Below are 21,372 nucleotides of genomic sequence, written 5' to 3' on the forward strand. Positions count from 1 at the left end.
CTTATCACATTTGAGTTTAATCGTGAATCGTGAAATTATTCCATAAAACTATACCAATCAAAAACTAAGTATATTGATTTTGGAGTATTTGTCGTTTTATTGTTTTCACTTAATTCTTATACAAATTTAGAGATTATCAAAAAAGATTAAAGATGGTATATCCACTCAGGGAATACGCGTGGCACAGTTTCTATAGTGGGTGAACCGCAGCTCGTTATCCTCACTCATGTCGCTCTCGCTGCTCCCTTGGCGATTGAACTTGACGACAGGATACACCTCCTCCCACTCCGATTGAGTGCGACTGAGGACACCGCGCCGTCGCGGCGTTGTGAAGGTGCTTTCTGGCTGCGATCTGGCGGTGGCAGCGGCTGGTGCCGAAGGCATTGGATTGTTCAGCATTTGGGTGACGCTTTTGGACAGTCGAATCGACTGGATGCGGTTGTATCCACTGCCCGTTGGCTTGTAGCGCTCGAGCCTTGATGTGAGGCGCGCCACTTCATTGCTCATCCACTCTGGAGCGCGCATGGTGTGGTATTCAAGTGCGACGACTGCTGGTCAAGTAAACCGAGTGAGGAATCGGCGAAGAGCTTTTATAGCCGTGGACAAGTGACATAAGTCGAGGCGAAAATCAATACGGCTTGCCTTAAGCGAGGTTAGGGCTCAGTTGCTCGGGTTTCCACCCCCAGTGTTATTGACCTATTAACTAATCAAACACTCGGCCATGTAACACCTTCGATTATTGCAACAAAATATACATAACATTTAATTTAGAACTAGGCGAACGGCGAGGGACACACAGAGAGACAAGTTAAATAAGAATAACAGAATAAAATAGCTACAACATTCGAGCTAATGGTGGGTCAGTGCAACGAAGATATGTCAAACTGTGCTATATACATAATCTAGATCCGGATTTCCTCGGCTTAGGATACCTTACAGTTGTCGTCGTGCAAACGATCGCCATCGAGCTGAACATCCTCTTCAGTGGTGGAGAAGATGCCACCCTGCAAAACCTTGTTGACCGCGGCGCGAGCCAAATAGCCCGTAGTCTCGGAATATGGCAACGAATAGAAAGCCTTGAGATCCTCATTTTTGGTCTGCTCATGCTCTGCTTTTGGTTGATGCTGTATGTTATTGTCCTTGCAGTACATTGCGAACGCTTCCGCCAAGATGCCGTCCAAGTCTAGAGCTTGCTTAAAGTGCAGCTCGGGGTTACTGAAAGAAACAAAAGATAATCATTTGATGGATCAAATCAAACTCAAACATCCTGACTAATTGTGTATTTTTTACCGATTAAGAATGGTGGCCACAATGCACAAAAGCTCCACGGTTATCTGACGCCTTTCCGGGCGGTCAATGCAAATCAGAGTTTCCTCGACCAGCAGATTAAAGGTCAACTCGCCGCGGCTCATGTTGGTTAGTGTGGGCGTGGCTGGCAAATGATGACCCTGGGTCAGAATGCCTTGTGGGGTTCGCTGAAGGATTTCCCAGATTTTGTTATAGAAATGTTTTGGCACACGGCACAAGCATCCCTCCAGTTGACGACGTTGTAGGGTAGTAAGCCTAATAAAAATATATTTAAATGTTGCTCTAAGAACATATAATTGTATTACTTACTTTTCTTCTACAGCCCATTCGCTGACGGTTAAAACTTTCTGAAGAAGTATGCGGACTTGGAAGGGCGAAAGATTGTCCACATCAATGCTCTGTTGTCCTGAGATTTGTAAATAGATTCGCATGGCCTCCAGCACCCAGCCAATGCGAATTTTTAATATGCCACGGAACATGGATGGATTGGTGGCTATTAAACGGCCACAATACAGAACCACTTCCTGCTGCAACACCGCCTGGATGACGTCGTAGGGTTGGACACTCGTGTACATGACATTTTGAATTTCCGCCGGCGTCATGGGCTTGTCGAAAACCGTCTCCTTCTGGCCAATGATGCCCACTGTGAGCTCCTTGCCATTCACTAACACAGTGGTGATAAATGGACTAATGGAGTCCACAATGTGGTGAAGAAGAGAAGAGCAGTAGCGCACGGCACGCCAGTAGCGCAAGGAACCAGCGCGGTGGTATAGCTGCGTCAAGGCCGTGTTTACATTCAGACCGTTTACCTCGAAATGAGGACCCTCGCGGTTGAGAATAATACCCCACAATTGGCACAAACAGTAAATGGAATCCGTACTGCGTAGTGCGTTGATGATATCCGGCGTGGGTTTGGTATCGAAGTGCTGAAAAATTTATAAATATGTAAATTATTGATCTTAAATATTGTTTCAACTAGCATACTTACCGCAACCGAAATCTTTTCCTCCACATATGTCAGAGCTTTGGGAACATCTGTTAGCGATTGGTAGCCAATGTACTCATGGTTGATCTGCGAGAACGCATTCTCGTTGTCGGTCAGATCACTTTGGTTCATAAAGTCAAGATGCTCGATGCACGAGCTGCTAATCAGATTCTGTAGACGACCAATGCGAACTTTCATGCCATCGCAGTAGCCCTTTTTTAGCATGGCCAGCAGGTCAAGCATCTCCTTGAATTGCGGATCACGCATGTGCTCCTCCCGAATAAGCAGACAAACTGTCGGTCTGCCCGACAGCCGCCAGTATTTGCCCACAAACTGTAGCTCTGTCTTGATGTCATCAATTAGTAGAGCCATGTCCCGGTAGAGATAAAAGTCGGAGACCTCAAAGATTAGTGGGTAGCAAAGGACGGTCATGCCGCAGATGCGATACACCTTGCTGGTGCCCAAAGAACCCACCGGTCTGGATGGACGACCGGACAGGCCAACCTTGTTGTTAACTCCGAGATGTTGATATACTTTAATGAGCTCTGTAGAGCTCCAGATTTGGACAGGTTCCACCTAATTAAAAAAAAGGTTTAATTAGTACTTTGAAAATAAGCAATTTATGACTCGACTTACCTCGTGTGGGGTTTGTGTTTGAATGCCATAGGTGGCCATCATAGCCTGCAGTCGCATGGACTCGGCAATCAGGACAATCTGCACCACAAGATCAGTGGCTGTGCCCTGTAAGGATTACCAAGGTATTATTAGAAGATGCATTTTCTAACAATATCATATGTTAGGATGCATGAGGCCAATTCAATATTCTTGGGTTTTAATCACATGACAAGAAAATTTGGACTAGCCAGATGCCAAAATGCAAAAACACACAAAGGTAAACATAAATTGAGTAAAGGATCAGGGGAATACTAGCAGAGGGGTAAAAGTGCGGGATTTGGGAGAGTTTAAGTAACAGTTTGAGGATATTAACATGCCAAACTAGTATTAGAATTTTATAATATCTTACACTTTGAAACCCCAATTAGTAAATTTGGTATTGAATTTGGAAAAATTTATCATACATGATCAAGTACTAATTTGAATAGATAATCGTGGTTGCTTAGGATATTTCCAATTGATATATCTTTGCCGATTAGAGTTCCTAATCAAAATTAAGAGCCTCTCTCAAAAAACCAAAAATTTCGACCCAAAAATTACCTTTTTGTCATCCAATATTATAGGTATGCGTGGTTTCTTTATGCACAATGCGGAATTTTTAGTAGAGGAGCATATGGATATTTAGCAATTGCAGTTAATTAGTTGTTAACATTTTCTATGGGCTCAAGCAAAGCTGCTGTCTCTTGGCATTTTATTTGTAATCGCTGCCCCGAAAAACATTTGAAATTAAGAATGCATTGCACTTTGGAAGGCGTGATCGTTGTTTAGAACATTTTAATGCGAATTCCCAGTGTTAGCACCTTTTTGAAACATCAAGCCAAATCAAGCTTATGCTGTCATTGAGTTAATTACATAAATTAGGAACTGCAAACTACGTAAATAAACCCAACGTCTGGTGACAATTACTTACAGTGCCCGGTTTAGCCTATAGAGCGTGTGTTTATGTTCATTTTTTAAACAAAATATGCAGTATATTGATAGGTATATAAGGAGGAAAAGAAACCGAAAAGAGTAGAGAGAAAACTTTTGATTTAGATACCAAAAAGAATTTGTTCACTATATACAAATAAAACGGTAATACAGAAATAATAATTCATACTGAAAATAGGCAAATAATCATTTCTATAGTGTAGGTGTGTGTGATTTGATTTGATCGTAAAGTGTGTCATAGTTATATATTTTCGATCAGTGTGTCTTGCCGAACATGAATAGCCACAATGTAAGCTAGGTGGTGATCTTTTGTGCTAATGTGTCTGTGGTCTAAAAAGCAAAATTTAGTTTGTACACATACGCATAATTTAGGTTTTAGATAATTTTGAATTTTGAAATCAATAAAATATGCTGGTACAGCAGGGCATCTACTTACTTTGTGTTTTTCGTCAATAGCTTTGCCCTGTTTTTACGAAACCAATTATAATACAATTTGGGATTTGATTTTGATCATTTTGGATATATAGACGTGTGGTAGCAGTAGTATTTGGTAGTGGTTGGTAGTAGAGAATGAATAGATGTAGATAGAATTAAGTATCAAGAGCCAATTATAAACTAAACCCATCTAATGTACTTAGGCAAAAAACAACTTATGTGTAAAGTATTCCAATTGAGATCGAACGCAGACACACACGGCAGACACACAAAACTCATCAGCGGCAGCGGCGGCAGAAGCGGAAACTCCCAGATAGGCAAGTAGGAACCCTTTTAAACCGACGCTATGAAATGTCTTTCCAATGGCAAAAGGAGAAATCATAGTTTCGTTACTTCTGTAATCTTTCAGATAAAACGATGTTTAACCTTTTCGGATCCAAAATGCTTTGCCATTGGTTCACAATTTAAGAAAACACTTCATAGCGCTTAGTGCCCTGCAAGAATCCCGATCCCAACTCACCTGGAAAGCCGAATAACGACCAGCCCTTCTGGGCCGATTATAGCTTGGCAAGTAGCGGCGGATTGGATCCAATTCATTGATGTGTAGGAGTCCTGCGGTCAGCAGCTGGGCTATGATAAAGAAGGACTGTCCCCACAGGAACAGCGATTGCGATGGAGCACGCATGTAGGAGCCATCTCCATCCGGCGCATAGTACATTGTCACCACGGGATCTCCATTGACATCAGTACGCAAACAGCGCCTCAGATCGTTTTGGAACTCTTCAATTTGTTCATTGTTATTCTTGAACACGCCATCGATAATCATGGCTATGAAAAAGAGCGGCCATTCACATTCCAGGCCTTCGAATTCCTTTAGCTCGCCAGAGTGATAATAGCGTCGTGATTTGTCCTCGTTTTTGCTAAGGAATCCATCACGGGTGAAGCGCTTGAAACCCATTTTGCAGCGCAAACGATTTACAACATTTTGTTTGGTCTGCTCCACCAGGCGATCTTCATGCGAGGCAAAGGCTGGGAAGGAAAGTGTGAGCAGCAGTGACGCATCAACTCCCTAAAAGTACAAACTTAAATTAAATGATGCAAATTACAAATAAAATTATCCACAACCTTTGAACTTGATTCCCTGGGCAGCATGGTTTCGAAAATACTGCGATTCCGGTTGTGGGCATCAATGTCCACATAGACAACACTCCATGAAGCTCCTTTCTCGCCGAACAGATTGCATCCGTTAATGGCCTCCAAGGCGGACTTGGCCATGCCAATGGAGGAGGCATGGATCTCCGGGGTGCCATTGTTATATTTAGAGCCCCGCTCCCACATGCCAAAGTCGGGTGTACGATAAGCGCGCTCCACATAGTACACTAGATTCTGGACAAAGGCCACCTCGTCGTGGGTGTAAATGATCTGCAGGCCAGAGGTTATCATCTGGACGAGGAACAACAGATAGAGAGAAACCTAGGGAACGAGATTTAATGTATTTTAAAACTCTTCGATAAGAAATCCCCTAGAACTCACGCAATCGATCTGCAGGTGATTGTAAAACTCATCCGGATAGATCTTCTCTCCGGTGTGCAGCTGGAACTTGCTGTGCAGTGCGTGCTGATTGGACTGGCGCTGCTTAAAGAGCTCCACCCGCGATGCCTGCTTGACCCAGCACTCCAGAATGCCTCGCATGCACTTCACAGTGCTCTGACCCAGTTCGTAGGACTTTCCGCGGTCATCGTCGATTCTTCTGTACGCCTGGTACAAGCTCCACACGGCGGATGCGCAATACACACTGTCTCGCACGGATCCCACCAACTGGTCGGTGCTCATCACCGGAAACAAACCGGTGATGGGACTCTGGTAGCGCAGCAGTTGACGCTTGACTAAGGGAAGAGAAAGTATTAGATTCACCCGGCTATCGCCTCTTAATTGGCTATGCAAATAAACAAACGATTCTGTTTACAATCAAGTGTGGGGCGTCGACATTTCGCGATGTGCGATGCTTATTAATAGACGCCGTCAATTGGTGCTTAATTGGCCGCCCCAAAGACGACTCCAAGGTTATATAAATCCTCACCGATGCCATAGTAGATGTCCAGCTGCTTCACCGTGTCCTCGTAGTTAGACGTCTTCAGGAACTGGTCCAGATTGATTTCCTCCAAGCTGTTGTGGCGTCCACTGTCCGGAGCACCCGAACTGCCGCCTGGAGTTGTGACCGAGAGACCGAGACTGGAAGTTGAAATATCCTCTCCATTAATCTGGGATTAATTTCGATGCTTCATTACTTACGATTTCGGCACATCGCGCATTGTTTCTTCAGCAATTGCAAATTATATTGCAATTGCGCTTAAGAAAATGTATCAAAGTCAAAAAAAAGTCAAACGCTTCTAACAGCTGAGCAGCTTTTCATTGCGATCTGGCAATGCTGTAAGCTAAAATCGATTGTTGTGGACCAATCGTTAAAATCAGAGCGGGTGATTTAAAACGGATGGGTATAATTAAAAAACAAATTATGTTCTGTTTTCGGTTTGAAGTTGAAATAATTCGGTGATATAATTTTAAGCTTATATATAAATATATCAAATCTAATGTTAAATCATGTTATAGATATAATTTTAGAAGCGCACTGTTAATTACCAATTTAGGGTGACCATTTAGACTCTCTGATGCCGTTTGCCGCTTAGTGTACGCTATGGTCACTTTGCTGCCGGCTTTTTTTTTGTATGCGATTTGTTTTTGTGCGATTTATGCTGTGGTCCTGATTGTCCTTCTGTCGAAATGCGTGCGCCTGATGCGCTCCTGCTCCGCCTCGCTCTCCTGCTTCTCCTGCTGACCTCTGTACGCGGAACCCTCGCCCCGGACAGCCACAAATCGAAGAGCAAGACCAAGGAGAGTGCTCTGCGTGGCGGTCCGCAAGACCAAGATGTTTTCGATCTGGGATTGGTTAGTCCCGAGCCCCTGGCCAAGGATATCGTGAGCAATCATCGCGGGTACTTCAAGGAGACGGGACTGCGACGCTTCAATGGCACCACCTTGGGCTATGTGACTCCAGTAAGCGGAGGACATACTCTCACATTTTGTGCATGTGTAATCTATTGCTTACTTTGCTTGTAGTGGAACTCGCATGGCTATGATGTGGCCAAGATCTTTGCCAAGAAGTTCGACATTATCTCGCCGGTTTGGCTGCAGATTGTGAAGCAGGGAGATCGTTATGCCGTAGCCGGAACCCATGACATCGATGCGGGTTGGCTGACCGATGTCCGGAGAAAGGGTAAACAGGTGCACAATCAGCGAACGGTTAAAGGTATTGGGGAATGATTCCCGCTGGCGTTAGTCTAAACTTAAGTTCTTTGGATTTCAGTTTTTCCCCGTTTTATATTCGATCACTTCACTGATCGGGACATTAAGCTTTTGCTTAGCGACGCCCAGGAGAGGACGAAAGTCAACGACGTGCTGATCAAGTGCTGCAAGGATAATGGCTTCGATGGACTCGTCCTGGAGGTGTGGTCCCAGCTAGCTGGACGCATAGATGATAAAATTCTGTACACTCTGGTTCTGCAAATGGGTGAGCCTAATAGTTTAAAACCTTTGTTTATTAGATTTATTTGTTATTTAAATTTATTTTACTTCCCTTAGCCAAAGAACTACAAAAGCAACAGCTGCGTCTCATTTTGGTCATTCCTCCCTTCCGCAAAGAGACGGGCCACCTTTTCGGAGAAAAGCACATGGACAAGCTGTTCAAGCACATATACGCCTTCTCTCTGATGACTTACGACTTCTCTAGCGTGCAGCGTCCTGGAGCAAATGCACCATTATATTTCGTACGTAAGGCTGTGGAGACAATAGCTCCAGAAGGTTGCGCTGATATGACGGCTAAGCGGGCTAAAATTCTGTTGGGACTGAATATGTACGGAAATGATTACACGCCCGATGGAGGCGGACCCATCACCTTCTCCCAGTACTTGGATCTGGTCCGGCATGTGAAGAAGCACCTAACTTTCGATGAGCGGGATGTGGAAAATTTCTTTGAAATCAAGTGAGTTTTCTACTGCAGCGTGTGCAAAGTGTTTAAATTGATGATTGTCATTACTTTCAGAAACGATGACGGTCGTCACATTGTCTTCTATCCCACACTCTATTCCATAAACGAGCGAATAAAGCTCGCCCAGGAGCTGGGCACTGGCATTTCAATCTGGGAACTAGGCCAAGGCCTAAACTATTTTTACGATCTCTTTTAGTTAGCCTGTAAGCAGCATGCAATGCACAATACCTATTCCAAATAAAGGATATTATATATTAGCCATAATGCTTCTTACCAATGAAACTGTGTAACTTATTACAAAAAAGGAAAATGTTTGACCGCCACCTATGTGTCATTCTGCAAACTTAGCTTCAAACGTGTTACTGCTCAACATGTAGCAACTCAAAATAATTATTTTTCGAAATGTGGTTGCTTGCTTAGCAACAAATTAATTATATACATATATAAAATAAATTAAATTTTTCCACTGTACAATTTTAGTAGCCCACTTTGAAATAGGCGCCAATTTGTTTGTCAACCGACAGCCGCTTGACAACACTGTTTAACTTATCGAATATTTAAAACGATACTATCGCTAATGGTTTTTTAGCTCTAGAATAAATTTGTTATTATTTTTTTAGCCGGTGGGAAATCCTGAAATGCGCTTTCTTTACGCCTGCTTTGTGATCGTGCTGTGCGCCCTGATCTTCTGCGAGTATGTGGCGGACTTTGTGGTGCTGCAAAAGTGCAAGTGGCCGGAGATAAAGCGAAAGAAGTATGTGGACGATCCGCTTAGGGCAATGATTCTAGCGGATCCGCATCTGCTAGGACCGCATCGTGGACACTGGCTGGACAAGCTCTACCGGGAGTGGCACATGACGCGGGCCTTTCAGGCGGCATCGCGTCTGTTCCAGCCCGACGTGGTCTTCGTCCTGGGCGATTTGTTCGATGAGGGCGACATGGTCAGCGACAAGCAGTTCCAGGAATATGTGTGGCGCTACCTGAAGATGTTCCACCTACCACCGGGAATTCCGCTCATCAGTGTCGCGGGAAATCATGACGTGGGCTTCCATTACAAGTAAGTCAATAAGAGACTATGTATACTCCCTGATATTTATTAAACCGGGCTCTTGTGTGCTTTCCAGAATGCATCCCTTCTTTATGTCACGTTTTGAGAGCTATCTGAACAACTCATCGGTCAATTTGTACACCATTAAGCAAATCCATTTTGTGGTGATAAATTCGATGGCTATGGAAGGTGATGGTTGCATGTTTTGCACCCAGGCCGAAGATCAGTTGAAGAACATTTCGCGGACTTTGCACTGCATGAAGTATCCGCTAGAGGCGGAGTGCGCCCGCACCAGGCGGCACCCGTACAGCCAGCCGATTCTATTGCAGCACTTTCCCACCTACCGCATTTCGGATACCATGTGCGAGGAGCACGATGCTCCGTACATCGAGGCGTTCCGAGAGCGGTTTCATGTGCTCTCCAAGGATGCCACGGATATGCTGGGAGAGCTGCTTAAGCCAAGGCTGGCATTCGCCGGCCATTCACATCATTTCTGTCACAGTGTAAATCGGCTGGGCATCGATGAGTACACGGTGGCCTCGTTCAGCTGGCGAAACAAAGTTAATCCCAGCTTTATGCTGGTGGGTATTATATTTGCTCTTACGATTGTTAGCCCTTCGAACGTGTACTAAAATGCTATAACTTTTAGGCCACTATAACCCCCGATGACTATGTGGTTTCCAAATGTAAAATGCTACCACAGCAGTTTGTCTACAATAGCTATCTGAGTGCTGGCATCCTTTGCCTAATTGTCATCGGATTCCAGCTACGAAAGTGCATCCAAAGAAGAAGACAGTCATCGGCTGTAGATCATCGAAAGGTTAATTAGTATGTATAAGCATGCCTATACAAGGCACATCCTCTTTTGTGATTTACGCCTGATTGGGGCTTAGTTTAGACTAGATACGCCAGATTCCAGACTCAGATCCCAGATCCAGATCCAGACAGAGGTCATATCATTCCTGCTGCTTTGCAATCGCTTAACTATATTCTAGGTGTACAAAATTCGGATAGTATGTATGATCTATTTATTGAATTTATCACAGACATTATGCTTGTAAAGTCAAACGGAATACATAATGAGACACAGTCTGCTGACTACAAATCGAAAATGCCAAAAAAAATAATGCTTGAACAAAGGCTGGAAAGTAAAGAACGGATACAAACAGAACAATTAAATAAAGCTATATTATAATACAATTACTATATTACGTTAATGATTGTGCACTCTGTATTCTGAGATGCAGATTCATAGGTTCCTGTACTTCGATTTGTGTCTCCCAATATCTGGATCACATTGTACTAGACTAGGCTATCTATAAGGTAACTACCACAAAGCAACTACTACTACAAACTATGCTAACAAAACAGGGTGTGGAATTCAATGCCACAGGTATAGGACCACGATTTCTCGATCAATTCCATTTAGTTTGGCACGGGAAGTTCTGGTTCGTCTATTTTAGGATACGTTTAAGAGGTTTTTGTGCGCCTGCGCATGGAGATTGCGACCACTGAAGCATTCTTTTGGAAGGAATCTAGAAAAAAGTATGGGTTTAATAACAGAGGTTAAACATATTGTAACAAAAACTACCTGTGAATCACTGGTGATATTAGATCCGGATCTAGTGTTTTCATATTTGTGGGTTTGGTCACAAGGGAGACTAGTGCACCTACCACTATGACTGTGGCCACACCAATGGGATTTATCCAGTGGTAGGACAGTCGGTACAGTGGGAAAACTTGCTCCTCATCTACCCATATATTTTCCCGAAGCGTTACATTGCCCACGCATCCGTCCACGGATACGGGAAGCTTTTGGGAATTCAATTCGCCAGCTGCGATGGTAAACTGCGTTCCAAAAGATATCCACCCGGCGAGCAGAGCACTTGCAATTCCGCCCACAGCAGTGCCTACAGTATTGGCCCAGGGAACGAGCATTCCCAACGTAAATAGGCCAAAAGTGGTTCCAGCTGCGATGGCCGTCATTGAAGTGCAAATGCTGAGGATTCCACTCAGTTGTTCCAGGACAAACACCAGTGAGAGGGCCACCAAGCCAAGAACTATAACAGTGGACTTGACCAGAATGGTAGAGGCTCTTTCACTTGGTTGCATCTTGAAGCAGCCGCGAACTATATCCTCCAGAATTACCAAGGACGTTGAGTTCAGAACCACAGACAGGGAGCTCAAGGCAGCTCCAAATATTCCAGCTATAAACAAACCAGACATACCATAAATGTGACCCACACTCTGGACGACAAAGAGCGGCAGTAGCTGATCGTCGTGCTGCAAAGATATAGAAGTGAGTAAAGTTCAAAAACAATTCACTATTTACTGACCGTAATTAGTCCCGCACTCAGAGGATCACAATCTTTGTACATCTCATAGATTAGCAGTCCCACATAACAACAAACAGAGACGAAGGCAGCAACGCCAATTGTAAAAATGGCCATAGAAGCGCGAGCCTTCTTGAGCGATGGAAGGGACATGTATCGCTGGACCATGGTCTGGTTGACGGCATTGAATGAGGTCCAGTAGGAGAATCCCCCGATCAGAACGCTCCAAACAGTGTGCCGTACATAGGGCGATGGGTTTGTATTGTTAAAGATCAATCGGCCACCTTTGGCAGCATCATCGAAAAGGACATTCAAGCCATTTGCATAGACAGTGGCCAAAATAGCGACAGCCAGAACGGAAAGGAACATGACCAGCACCTGCCAAGCATCTGTGTGGACCACTGCTTTGATTCCACCCTGGAAAAAGGCGCCATTAGTAAAAAAAAACATAGGTATGAAACTCTCTAAAACATACGACAAAGGTGTAGAAAACACACACGACCACAATCACCACTGCAATCACATGGAGATTAATGCCCGATACTGCAAGATTACCGAAAGATTAAAGGTGTGTTTCAAACAATTAACAAATGCAGCTTACCCTGATTCAGAGCTATAGCTGGTACATACACAATGAAAGGCAGAAACAGAATCTAGAATTGGATCGGCAATTAATATAACATTGTAGTTCAATCTTGAGCTTTGACTTACCTCATCCAGAATAAACATAAAGGATGCAATACTCCGTACAACCGAGTGAAAGCGCATCTCCAAGTACTGAAAGCAATATTATATTTCATAATTCAAATGACTTGCGTTTAGGATTCGAAAACCAACGTCATAAAAACCGAAAACGAAAACTAATTGCTCGACACAATTGTCAAGTGGCAGCAAAACCACATTGCAATTAATCATATCGAACCGCTGGAACCCAGAAAAAAGTCGCAACAAGTGGGCGAGCGCAAAGTCCAAGAAATTCCACTTGAGGAGGAGGGTGGTCTCCGATTCCCAGTTAATTAAAGTGTTCACTACGTCCGCCGTTCATTGATTGGACAGAAGTGACGGAGTGAAAGGGGGAAGACGGAAACATCTTAGAAAGTTTGTCATTCTTATCAACAACCACTACAGACGAACTTGTCTATCTTTTATTTTAATCAACTCGTCATTGAAAGAAATGGTGAGTATTTTGCTGTTGAGGAGCTAGTTATATCTAAATGAATATTTCAGTTTAAACCCAATTAAAAGTTTAAGCTATATATACTGTTACCATAAGCTTATTGACCCATTGTAAATGTATAAATCAGTTTATAGAATTTACGAGTATCGTACCTCATAGGAAGAGCCTACTTGAAGAGCCGAGAACACTGGTATATAGACGTAGGAGACGGCGATGCCTTGGAGCACTATTGCGATGGCTATAAACCAATATTGCGTGCCATAATTGTAGATTTCAGAGGTAGTGCCCAGTATGGTAACGCCCGATATATAGCTGGAAATAAAAGGGAACAGATTATACAAGCATGTTTGGGGGGATGGTATCGCATCGCCAACTCTACCTGGCTATCAGGCTCATGGCAACGGGGAAAACTTTCAGATTGCGTGACCCGAGCAGATACTCGCTCATCTTCTCCGATCCGAAATCGTGTTTCCGCCTTTCTGGCGTGGTCGCCGGCAGAGTGGGTTCCGCCTCCTCGAGCTTCACCTTGCTCTTCCTGTAATTACAACAATTGTTTGGCAATATTCCGAGGATTTGTTTAAAGGTCACTCACTTGATGCACCCGAAATAGATGCCCGTGCTGGTGGATAATACGATCATGCCCAGGAAAACGGCATAGTCCACACTGCCAAATCTGTAGTCCTCCATGCCCTTCTTTGCCACCTGAAGAGAAGAGTGCATTTCGGGTCAGTTTATGATCTTTATATGATTTAGTTTAAGTTTGTTGTGATTCTCCTTGGCAGTGACAATCTCTATCAGGTGGTTTTTGAAGTTCAGAAACTTAATTTGTTTCTTTTGTAAGAACAAGTGTGCGAAATGAACTCAGAATTCGTATAATCATCGCACGTCTGGGATTTTGGTCATATACTTGTAATTGCTATAGTTGGTCTTAAATGGGTCATAAAATGAAAATGAGACTCTAGCTATTAAAGTACCAACTGTGTACGGTAAGAGATTTTCTCAAAAGCTAGGTATAAAAAGTTAGCAAATCCATGCAAATAACAATTATCTCGCTTTGTTTATTTATGTATTACCCCACAGTACATTTTTATCTGCTTTTAAACAGTTTGTTTCGCTCTTCCAAAATGCCATAGCTTAATCATATTATTAAAAGTGGGACTTTAGTCCCTACAACTACAATTCTCCATGTGGAGTTATGGGAACCAGGTCTTATCAGCAGGTGCCTGCTTATTATTCATCAAATATCAAATCAAAGCGGTCTGGCCAATCTCGATGGGCCACAGACTTTAACCCATTTCCCCATGTATTATTTATTCAACATGTTTAGCAATCTCTTTAAAATTACAAAACATTTTATTAATACATATGTATTCGCATTATTATCAAAGGCATATTTGGCAAAATAACTCGTTCTAGAGACTTTGACATTATCCAGCTTTGGTTTTCTAGATTATGAATCTTTTGTTATTAGCAAAATATGTTTTTTTTTTTCTAACTTCTTCTTTCTTACTTTTACTTTCTAAGTTCATAGCTAATGATGCAGACGGTGTTTAGCATAAATTAGTAATTTTTCGTCTGCGATTTAGGTTCATTGACTGGATGATCAATTGGAGCCGATCGAATCTCAGAGAAGAGACTTCAACCTTTTACGCAATATCTCGAGCAGCAGCAGCATTATCGCCCTGGACTTGGACTTTGTAACCCAGATGACGGGTCCCCCGCTCATCCCCGCTCGAAAGTTCCTAAATAGCTCTGAATGTTTGGAACCGGCGAAAGGTGCGAAATACGTACCGCTTCCATATTGTTGGGGACCGGCAAACGCTAGGCTTTACAATGGTGGGGGTGGTTTCCAGAACTGGAGCAGCGGAGGTGAATGGAAAAGTGCGCGTCCCTCACGGAAATCAACAGCAAAGCAACGCACGATAAACGGCCAGAAAGAGCAAACTACCAACAAATTTCGCGAAACGTAATGAAAATTTTCTTGTGGCACAAAGGTTCAACGGATTCCGTGTTTTTCCATTGGTTTTTGAAAAAGGGTTCTATAAACGTACAAAGTTAATCACATGGAACCGAGCACAACACATTAAATCAAAACTCAGAAACGCAAGGGAAAGTTTTTCAGGTTTGTTCTGTGCGCCCGATTTGCCCGATTCTTTGAAGTCGAAAATACGAGTGTACAAAAGCGAAATATTCCACGTCCGAATCGGAGCAACAACATCAACCGATTCCGCTTCCGAACTGCAACTGATGTCTGCGAGCGAGTCGAAAATAAAAGCCACTGGGCCAGCTGCTCGACAAAAACAAGTGGGACAGCTAGAAGGGAGAGTACCGACCAAAGTATACCCATTACTTGATATTTAAGATAGATACAACGGAACAAGAAGCCAATAAATATATAGTATATATATAATAGATGTATAAATGACTCTCAGGTATTGGGAATACACCTGATATTTTCTGGATAAAAGGTATTATCTGTAACTTGAACATAATATACCCCTTAATACTGCGCTCGAAAAGCTCCCTCTCCCACCCATTTATCTTCCCATTGCGTATAGAGAGAGTAAAAGAGCGAGTGTTGTAAATGTGTGGGGGTTTTGGCGAGAGTAGATGGGAGAGAAAGCTTCTGTTGCTTTTGTAAACCTCAATGTGTTATGTCAATGTAAGCGGTTACTTGACCATTCGATCAGCTAATGGAGCTATTAACGGATGTTTGGAGCAGGGAGTTGCATTCGGATGAAAAAATACACAAGTGTTGTTATCCGCTGTTTTTAAACCACTATTATACGAATACTTTTAAGATCACATAGTTAGGTTAATATTAAATTATGGTTTTCAAGCAAAGCAGAGACTTTAGTATCTGTGATATTGAAATTATTATGCATTCTGTTATTTTATATGCCAGAGTATTTCTAATTGATTTCATATCAGTTGCTCGAGTAAAGTGTAGTAAACTACACACCTAAGTTTTCCATTGCCCCATTTAGAAATAAAAGTAATTTGAACACTCCCTTTTGGTGGTAAATTAAAAAGACTTTTATTTACCAACAAATAATTGATTCACTACCGACATCGGGTCCATCTAGAGTTTCACTTCATGGGTTTAGGAGCTACTGGGAAGTTGAAACGTTCCTTATCTTCTCCCACCCATCACTCCACGAAATCCTCTTTGGATTCAGAAAATCAGAAATTCAATCAATAGCAAGTGACAGGTTGTCATGAAAGAACTATTTAGAATGAGCAACCACAACAGATAATTGCACAATTGTCAGTGTCAGACTTTTGCCACCATTCGCACTCGCACTGCGCCGTGGGTTTCCAATGAGGAATGTAATTGGATTAGGCAGCAACCAAGTCCGAGACCCAGTCTCAGTTTCAGTCCCAATTGCAACGGGAACACGCGGTAGTGCTCCAGATTGCCTCGAATCCGTAGTCCGAGCTGCAGGATTGCATAATCTGGAAGCATGAGCAAGGAAAATCGCTCGAAAATCGCTTTCAAGCGAAAAACGAGTAACGGAAACAAGAGTGGCCAATTAATGGATTACGAACGCATCCGAGGGGATCTGGAAGTGGTTGTCCCGAGCCCACCTCCTCCTCCAGTTGTGCCACCCAGTGCATCCTTAGGGAAACTCAAGATAAAGTTGAGTTCTGCCAAAATTTCCCTACGAAAAAACTCGCAGACTTCGCAAAATAATCTACAGACTGCTCCCTTACCAGACGCAGTGCGTCGCAAATCAGCACCACAGCTTTTTAGCTTCGCCATTGCCCCAAAGAGCGAAGTGACTTCGAAAATACATCTCCCCTCAGTGCCAAAGCTACCGGGCTTGACACCAAAGAGCTCCATCCGAAGGTCAAGGACTTTGGGCTTGTCGAATATTGCCCAGGTTGCAGGGTCATCAGGGCTATCAAATGTCGAACTCGGTGTGCAGGATAGGGACAGTGGCAGTGAGCCTACTAGCAGCTTGGCTGGAGGAGGTAGCTCTACTTCCCCTGAATCCCTGTTGGATAACATACTTAGCGGTGCCTCCTCCGTTTCCGTACAAAGTAGTAGCAGCAGCCAGGCCAGTAATGCTACGGTGGCACAGCCCATAAAAGCAAAGGAGCAACTGCATCCCAAGAGGCTACTCAGCTTGAAGGCTTCTCCGGAGCTGAGAGTATCTCCTCCAACTCCAGACACTATTCTACCCCAGGTGCAGATGCCACCTCAACTTTTGCTTGCACTGACTCCAAGACCAGAGATCTTCGATGCACCCTCACCACTGACCAGGAGTCCCTCACGATCTCCCGCAATCTCTCCCCCCGTGTCACCATCACCCAGCATTACTTTGAGGCCGAGTACCCCTCCCGAGAGCACCGTAATCTTCACAGATGATCTCAAGTGCGGCATCTGTCTGGATGTTTACACTGATCCCAGGACACTGCACTGCTTGCATTCCTTTTGTCTCCAATGTCTGGTCAGTGAGAACTTTAAGGACGAATCTTTGTGGGAACAGGATCAAGCTCGCAGTGAGGAGCCCTCGAACTACAGCCTAAGATCGGAGATGGGTGGATCTAGTGCGGAACTTACTGCGACAGTATCATCCGCCAGGCAGCGAGGTTCCAGTTTTACTTTGAGAAGAAAGAAGTCCATGGATCGCCTAGTGATCAGGGTAAGATAGCAAGACACAAAGAGATTATATCCAATAAAACCCGATTTATTCGAATAGTCCAAGAGTGAAGGAAAGCGATCGACCAGTTCCATCGGCACCCGATTCACCGGAAGCTTTGCGAGCGAGGTATCCACCCGCTGCATCCGGTGTCATACCTGTAACTATCCCACGGATCTTCCGTTAGGTGGAGTACGTCAGCTTCCACAGAACTACTTGCTAGTGAGACGCATAGAGGTCTTGCGACTACAGGCTGGGGAGGATGTAATCTCCAGGGTCTGGTGTTCTCTTTGCACAGAGGAGATCAGCGTAAGGGGGACGAAGTCATTAAGTGATTTGAAGGCTGTCTAAAAGCGTATAATCTTTTCCAGGCCACCTACCACTGCATAAGCTGCACTTTAAACCTCTGCACCTTGTGCAAGGAGGCACACGAAAGGCAAAGGAGCACCGCTAGCCATCGAATGAGAAGCATCCTGGAGCTTAGACGCGCCAGGAAGCAAAAGCAACAGCAGATGGGATTGGGAGATAGTAGCAAACTAGTGCTACGATGCGGAATCCATACCAACTTTGAGCTGAAGGCATTCTGCACCAACTGCCGTCAGCTGGCCTGCACCGACTGTTTGGTGCTCCTTCATAAAGGCCATCGACATGAGACCATATCCCGGGCAATTGGACATCAGGGTAAGCTACTCAAAGAAGCTACGGAGCAAACTCGTCCCCTTTGTCAATATGCGGAGCACTCCATCGAAAGGTTGAATGCCATAGCACGTGGAATCAACGACAGGTGTGACGACATCCAGACTCAAGTGGAGCGGTACATGCAGCAGTACATGGAGGCCCTGGCAGCACATCGCAAGACTCTGCTCCAGCAAATCAGCAGAGCCAGGGAGTCCAAAGTGGAGGTCGTGCTCAAGCAGCAACTTGATTTGGGTAAGACATTTTCCATTTGGTTAAAGCTCTAGTTATCTGACGTAGTCCCGTAGAGAAACGCACTCAGCAGGCCATGGATGCGGTTAGATTTAGCCAAGAGCTGTGCGAGATTGGTGCTGATGTGGAGATTCTGAGTTATGTGACTATACTTCTAAGGCGTTTGGAGTACTGTCAGCAATTTAAGCCGCCGGTGGATCCCAAGGTAGTTTACCGCATTTTTTGTTTTATTGTATAAAGTAAACCATTTTACCCAGATATCCGACTCGCTTCACTTCCTTCCAAAAATCCGTGCTCCGTCGACAAAGGACCAGCGCGATATCCCTCTATATGGCATCATCACCATGCAGGTAGTGGAGCCTGGTCTATGCACCCTGGAGTGGGAGGGATTTTCCCAGCTTCGCCTCCACAAAAAAGCGGATCTTCTGCTTCACTCTAGAGATGCCGACGGGGTTTCCCTCTGCCACGGTGGCCTGGAGATCAACTGCATGCTGAAGTATAAGGACTCCAGTTCCAAGTTTCTACCCGTGGAGGTGTCGGACAATCGTGATGGCACCTACAACATCTCCTTCACCCCGGATGCCCAGGGCACGTTGATTCTCACGATCACCATTAACGACCGGCCCATCAAGGGAGGTCCTTTCACTTTTCAGGCGCGACAAGTTCGTCCGCATACGGGCATCTACCACTGCTGCTCCTTCTGTTCCGGAAAGGGCAACCGGAACGTGATGTGCTCGTGTGAGGGTCGCATGCCTGGATATAGTGGCTGCGGTCATGGGCATGCTGGACATCCAGGGAGACGTCACTGGTCCTGCTGCGGTAATGTCCTTGAGAACTCGGAATGCAATGTGGCCAACAAACTGCTTAATTCATAATTTAATTGATTAAGATGTACAGCTTTAAAACGAATAAATGAACATATGGTTTCGTCATTTGGTTTGTTCATCTTGTGAAATTTCAAACAACAAAGATACTTCAAAATAATCGCTTTTCTACCTGCAAAATACATACATTCCAGCTAATATAATAGAACGAGCCAACGTTCACAATGTGGACACAATAATCCCAGATTGCTATGGTTACAACATCCATCCTTTACTGTGTTTCTTCCTCTAGAATTACCAATTAAATTCTCCCATATGGTTACCATATGCGCGCGCGTCAGATCCTGACCGTTGACCAAAAAGTGGCTAATAAAAGTTACTTCTATAGGCTCCGGCAGAACAAGGGTTTTGTTTATTTATTGAAAATAATTATTATAAATACACACACTGACGATGGACATTAATGGAAATAAGTCCGATGCTTCAAGAATTGTTGAGTGGTTTTGAAAGCGCCTGCAAGGAGCTATAATTCTAAGTAGGTAATTTTTCGTTAAATGTATAAGCGTTCTTATTCGCTCTCTCGATGCTCCAACTGTTTAATCCTCATTATCAGAGTACCAGGATAGGCGTTCTTCGTAGAAGTGGATTACCATTCGTGGGATTTTTTCATTGGCCACAGAGGAGGGCACCATTTCTGCTTGGTCCACGCCTTTGAACTGAATGAGGAATGTCAGGCGGCCATTATTATCGGAGGCACCCAAGATCTTTTCGGCTTCCAGGCCGCGATCGAATCCGGTAGATCCTGAAACGGGAATAGTGTCCTGTTCCGCATCTGTGGTACGTTTTGATTTATTGGCAGCGGGCGCTAAATAAATAAAATAACAAAAAAGTAATTAATACAGTGCGTTTTGGTATTTTTGATTGTCAAAAGTTAGACCCTCTTTTCCTTGCGCAGGACGAAATTTGAGATAAGTGACTACAGTTTAATCGACAAGGGCAATTAAATGCCAATGGATACTGTAGGCGATGCTTATTGTTATACTAATTTGCGCGGCAAAATGAAAAGTTAGTGTACAGAAAATATTTGTAGGTACACTCAATTCCCTAGCTTACTCCGTAAACTAGGAATGTTTTCCCGAATAGGTTTCGTTCTTACCTGTTGGTTCTTCGGACTTTCGCTTGCTTGCTGTGGACGCCGAAGTGCTGGAGCGTCCTGGAGTTTCCTTGGTCTTGGCGCTGCTGCTGGGTCGATCCTTCTTTGAGGCCGCTGACTTCTCCTACGGACCGAAACGAGAATGTAACGGAATCCCAGCAATCACAACTGTACTTGGCATCGCACTGTACTGAACTCACCTCGTCCTTGCGGCTCGCCTCGTACTGCTGGATAAGATCCTGGCAGTCGAGATTGTTCTCCGGCTCCCACGTGTTCTCAGTTTCGGGATAGCCCTTCCATTTTAGATAGTACTCCACCTGCAGGTGGAAAATGGCGTTTTAGGACCAAAAATTATGGGACGTCTGGTTCGGAAAACTCACCTTTCCCTTGCGCACACGCCTGTCGATGATCTTCTCCACGGCGTACTCCTCCTCCTCCTCCTCGGCATCGGAAGCCTTTGCCGAGCTCTCAGGGTTGTCGATCTTTTTGCCCATTTTCTTTTTATTATAATACTGCACACGGCAAAAAAAAAAATAGGGAGAGAATTAGCACAACCGCACACACACACACAATTTCAAGTACGATTTTTAGTTGACTCTATTTTCATGGCTCACCTAGAATAAATAAGATCTACACTTTATGAACACAGCGAAATTGGTTTTCATAAGCCTGTGTGTTGTCGCCAGGAGACTTTTCACAAAATGAAAAATCTGCAAAAAAATGCGCGTTCTAAAGTGACGCCGGTCGAACAGTGTACGAAAGTACGCGTGGGCTGCTAGTTGTAATTTATCGATAGATTTGCACATCCTATTAATTTTATCTTAAGTTTAGAAAAACATTGGCCACTAAAAAATAAGTTAATTTTACAACGTAACTATAATTTTAA

The 21,372-nt window shown here is 44.0% G+C and overlaps 7 protein-coding genes across 14 annotated transcripts; 3 read left to right on the forward strand and 4 right to left on the reverse strand.

Moving 5' to 3' along the window:
• Positions 1-73: 73 nt before the first annotated feature.
• Positions 74-591, reverse strand: LOC6731449. Its single transcript, XM_002078564.4, has one exon. The coding sequence runs from the start codon at positions 523-525 to the stop codon at positions 166-168; it is 360 nt and encodes a 119-aa protein (XP_002078600.2). The 5' UTR covers positions 526-591; the 3' UTR covers positions 74-165.
• Positions 592-736: 145 nt separating this feature from the next.
• LOC6731450 (probable phosphorylase b kinase regulatory subunit beta) lies at positions 737-6,782 on the reverse strand. 5 transcript variants are annotated; one of them, XM_039291793.2, is made up of 12 exons: positions 6,626-6,782; positions 6,414-6,565; positions 5,867-6,219; positions 5,459-5,806; positions 4,854-5,402; positions 4,335-4,361; positions 3,509-3,544; positions 2,930-3,034; positions 2,297-2,869; positions 1,618-2,234; positions 1,291-1,563; positions 737-1,215 (listed from the first exon to the last, which is right to left on the reverse strand). In XM_039291793.2, the coding sequence occupies exons 1-12, from the start codon at positions 6,643-6,645 to the stop codon at positions 924-926; spliced, it is 3,345 nt and encodes a 1,114-aa protein (XP_039147727.1). In that variant the 5' UTR covers positions 6,646-6,782; the 3' UTR covers positions 737-923. The 5 variants fall into 5 exon arrangements, with proteins under 5 accessions (XP_039147727.1, XP_039147729.1, XP_016024104.1 ...); XM_039291795.2 differs by lacking the exon at positions 4,335-4,361; XM_016178688.3 differs by lacking the exons at positions 3,509-3,544; positions 4,335-4,361 and adding an exon at positions 3,879-3,893.
• A 233-nt stretch (positions 6,783-7,015) lies between these two features.
• Positions 7,016-8,635, forward strand: LOC6731451 (chitinase domain-containing protein 1). The gene is made up of 5 exons (XM_002078566.4): positions 7,016-7,387; positions 7,451-7,640; positions 7,698-7,901; positions 7,973-8,372; positions 8,433-8,635. The coding sequence occupies exons 1-5, from the start codon at positions 7,115-7,117 to the stop codon at positions 8,572-8,574; spliced, it is 1,209 nt and encodes a 402-aa protein (XP_002078602.1). The 5' UTR covers positions 7,016-7,114; the 3' UTR covers positions 8,575-8,635.
• Positions 8,636-8,925: 290 nt separating this feature from the next.
• Positions 8,926-10,626, forward strand: LOC6731452 (metallophosphoesterase 1 homolog). Of its 3 annotated transcripts, none has more exons than XM_016179774.3 (4): positions 8,926-9,435; positions 9,503-10,007; positions 10,076-10,254; positions 10,320-10,626. In XM_016179774.3, the coding sequence occupies exons 1-4, from the start codon at positions 9,017-9,019 to the stop codon at positions 10,327-10,329; spliced, it is 1,113 nt and encodes a 370-aa protein (XP_016024106.1). In that variant the 5' UTR covers positions 8,926-9,016; the 3' UTR covers positions 10,330-10,626. The 3 variants fall into 3 exon arrangements, with proteins under 3 accessions (XP_016024106.1, XP_016024105.1, XP_002078603.1); XM_016179773.3 differs by having other exon boundaries at positions 10,325-10,626; XM_002078567.4 differs by having other exon boundaries at positions 10,076-10,626.
• LOC6731453 (sodium-coupled monocarboxylate transporter 1) lies at positions 10,438-14,865 on the reverse strand. Its single transcript, XM_016178687.2, has 10 exons — positions 14,728-14,865; positions 13,529-13,638; positions 13,316-13,471; positions 13,089-13,248; positions 12,471-12,536; positions 12,361-12,412; positions 12,235-12,302; positions 11,763-12,176; positions 11,018-11,709; positions 10,438-10,961 (listed from the first exon to the last, which is right to left on the reverse strand). Exons 1-10 carry the CDS (start codon positions 14,734-14,736, stop codon positions 10,886-10,888), a joined length of 1,803 nt encoding a protein of 600 aa, XP_016024107.1. The 5' UTR covers positions 14,737-14,865; the 3' UTR covers positions 10,438-10,885.
• A 446-nt stretch (positions 14,866-15,311) lies between these two features.
• LOC6731454 (tripartite motif-containing protein 45) lies at positions 15,312-20,006 on the forward strand. 2 transcript variants are annotated; one of them, XM_002078569.4, is made up of 5 exons: positions 15,312-17,585; positions 17,643-17,891; positions 17,954-18,512; positions 18,566-18,714; positions 18,767-20,006. In XM_002078569.4, exons 1-5 carry the CDS (start codon positions 16,401-16,403, stop codon positions 19,382-19,384), a joined length of 2,760 nt encoding a protein of 919 aa, XP_002078605.1. In that variant the 5' UTR covers positions 15,312-16,400; the 3' UTR covers positions 19,385-20,006. The 2 variants fall into 2 exon arrangements, with proteins under 2 accessions (XP_002078605.1, XP_039147748.1); XM_039291814.2 differs by having other exon boundaries at positions 18,818-20,006.
• On the reverse strand, positions 19,719-21,268 carry LOC6731455 (heterochromatin protein 1). The gene is made up of 5 exons (XM_016178686.3): positions 21,101-21,268; positions 20,867-20,998; positions 20,687-20,803; positions 20,490-20,610; positions 19,719-20,198 (listed from the first exon to the last, which is right to left on the reverse strand). Exons 2-5 carry the CDS (start codon positions 20,978-20,980, stop codon positions 19,930-19,932), a joined length of 621 nt encoding a protein of 206 aa, XP_016024109.1. The 5' UTR covers positions 20,981-20,998; positions 21,101-21,268; the 3' UTR covers positions 19,719-19,929.
• Positions 21,269-21,372: the final 104 nt, after the last annotated feature.

Source organism: Drosophila simulans, chromosome 2L (assembly GCF_016746395.2).
Source record: "Drosophila simulans strain w501 chromosome 2L, Prin_Dsim_3.1, whole genome shotgun sequence".
In the NCBI taxonomy this organism is placed as follows: domain Eukaryota; kingdom Metazoa; phylum Arthropoda; class Insecta; order Diptera; family Drosophilidae; genus Drosophila; species Drosophila simulans.